Raw genomic sequence first — 2,707 nt, forward strand, 5'->3', positions numbered from 1 at the left:
TCAGAGGGCCCCCATCTCTTTCTAAGCCATCCTCTGTTCGTTTCATTAAGTACCGGAGAACAGTCAAATATGCTCTCAGCAAACATCATAAAGGAGGTCCTGTTCCAAAGGCTGGTATTGACTTGGGCCCCGCCCCGTGAGGCAAGGTACCCACCCCATGGTAAAACTCAGGGCTCCCTCTCTGCCTCACGGCTATACATCCGTTCACCAGTGCCATACCTCCAGCTGCATGTGGGGACCCCAGCATGCAGGCTGTCTGGGACTGAGCCCTATCTCAGCACTTCGGGAGGCAAGATTATGCTTTCTTTGAGAGAAACCAGGAAGTGGGATGTGGGTGTGGGCACTACATATGTCACGCCCGTGGCATCTGTGATATGCTGGTGCCCCCACCTCTTGATTCTGGCTATCAACGTCCGATAAAGCAGACCCATCCTGAGATGGGTCTTCTCCACCTCTTCAGTCTAATGTTCTGATCTGGTGGAAGGAGCACATGCCATACAAATATGTGAGGGAAAAGGGAAGGGCAAGAAGACTGGGTGAGGTTTTTGGAAGCCTTGTGAGATCAAGAGACAGGACTAATGGTAGCAGGAAAGAGACAGAAACAAAGAGAAAGAAAAGTGTCTGTTAATGCCTTTGGCTAAAAAAAAAAAAAAGAGAGAGGACATCTGAAGGGTTTATGAGAGATGGGGTCACACATGATTTCCCTGGTTCCTCTCAATCCTCAGGGCGTCAGCCTCTCTCCAGAGTCTGGAAAAGAGGAAGCAGCAGCCATATTGGGTGTAACTACTGAGTTCCTTCACCTCTGCCCCGCACTCACCCTTTTTCCTCTTACTTCCTGGCTCCCACCGTTACAGTCTATCTGCCCCAGAGATAGGGAAGCCACCGTCCCAGTGGGTGGATGTCCACCTGCAGCTGCTGTCCTCAGGCAGGGACACCAGTGCCAGGGAGGAGGCAGGCACGCGGGGCTGGGGCCCACCAGTACTGCAGAGGTGCCGGAGCTGACGGCGATACTTGTCCCCAGTGAGCAGGTAGAGCACAGGATCCAGGCAGCTGTTGGCACTGGCCAGAGGCCGAGTCACTTTGTAGACCACGTTGACAATGTTCAGCACCTGGCAGTCAGCTTCCAACAGCCTTGACATGTAATAAATGGTGCGGGTGATGTGGAAAGGCACAAAGCAGACAGCAAAGACGGTCAGCACCACGGCAATGGTGCGGAGAGAACGCAGACGAGAAGATGACTGGGCAGCCCCCGGCAAGGGCCGATACAGGCGCCTGGCCATGAGTCCATAGCAGACAAGAGTGACCAGGCAGGGCACGCCGAAGAGCAGCCCCATGATTGCTGAGCTGAAGTGCACATAGTGGTCAAACTCCTCAGGCCGAGTGGTGTCATGGCACAGGATGGTATCTCCCTTGGGGCTGGTTGTGACAAAGAACAGGTTGGGCACAAGGCAGCTGGCTACGACCAACCAAACCGCCAGGCAGAGAAGGCCTGCAAATCGAGGCCGGCCCCAGCGTAGTGCCCGCAGTGGGTGGCAGATGCCCAGGTAGCGGTGCACACTGATGCAGGTGAGGAAAAGGACACTGCAGTAGAGGTTCCAATAGAAGAGAAAGCGGATGAGCTTGCAGAGCCCAGTACCAAAGGGCCAGTGGTTGCGGGCCGCATAATAGTAGATGAGGGTGGGTAGTGACAGCACGTACAAAGTGTCTGATAAGGCCAAGTGGAACATGTAGGTGGCCGTTGCGTCCCATGGTCGGAGGCGAAAGAGGAAGAGCCAGAGGGCCGGGGCATTGAGACCTAAGCCCAACACAAAGACAACTGTGTAGCTCACAGGCAGCAGGATGAACTTGAACTCCTCATCAAACCAGCAGTTGAGCTCCGCCTCGCTGTCACCAGGATCCGGGCTGGGGCCTAGGGTTGTGAGCAGAGGGGGCTCTGCACAGGCCATGGTCCCCCTAGAGGTAGAAGGGGCAGAAGTGAGGGTGGCCGGATTTCCCTGGCCTCCCATCCCTGCTCTGAGCCCAAAAAGCAGAGAACGGGGAGCACCATGACTGAAACACTAGGAGTAGCGAGAGGAGGACGTCTGGGTGCACCCGGGCCGGCCTGGCCTCTGCCCAAGCCCCTTTGGTCCGTCCTCAGGAGTGGCGGGCAGCAGGTGGCGCTGGGGCTCAGTAGGGCAGGCAGTGAGCTTGGGTTGTTCCCATGCTGCCGCTGGCTCTGTCCACTAGATCTTGGCTACCCGGAGGGGTGCAGGTCCAGCAGGACTGTCCAATGTAGGAAGATGCCCAGACCCAAGTTGTGTCCTAGCCCATTACAGCATTTCTCCCCATGGTGCCTTGACCTTTCCCCTCACCCTGCTCCCAGGGTCTCCACACGACACTCACTTCTGATGCCTTCCCCCTGCCTGCTCCAGCCCAGGAACCCCATCACCGCCCTCGTGCAAGAAACTTGGCATGTCTCCTACCTGGTCCCCTTGAAGCTGAGCCCAGATGATTCTGTCACCTTTCCCCTTGGCAGCCAGAGGGCATATCCAAGAGGGCGGGTTTGGGGGTGGGGCCTGACTTCTTCCCGTCCCGGGAGATCGTCAGAGCTAGAAAAGCCCATCCAGATTATCTAGTCCAACCCACTCACGTACAGATTGGGAAACCGGGGCCCAGGAAGATTACTATTTAACAGTTTCTAAATGACTGTAGGAGGGAGTACGCGGGG

General features: G+C 56.3%; 1 protein-coding gene across 1 annotated transcript; it reads right to left on the reverse strand.

Moving 5' to 3' along the window:
* Nucleotides 1-848: 848 nt before the first annotated feature.
* On the reverse strand, nucleotides 849-2,425 carry P2RY4 (pyrimidinergic receptor P2Y4). The gene is given in 3 exon segments (XM_077774966.1): nucleotides 849-1,994; nucleotides 1,996-2,057; nucleotides 2,383-2,425. Coding segments are annotated over 3 exon segments (1,251 nt in total).
* Nucleotides 2,426-2,707: the final 282 nt, after the last annotated feature.

This window comes from Crocuta crocuta, unplaced genomic scaffold (assembly GCF_008692635.1).
Source record: "Crocuta crocuta isolate KB4526 unplaced genomic scaffold, BGI_CrCroc_1.0 scaffold394, whole genome shotgun sequence".
Classification (NCBI taxonomy): Eukaryota; Metazoa; Chordata; class Mammalia; order Carnivora; family Hyaenidae; genus Crocuta; species Crocuta crocuta.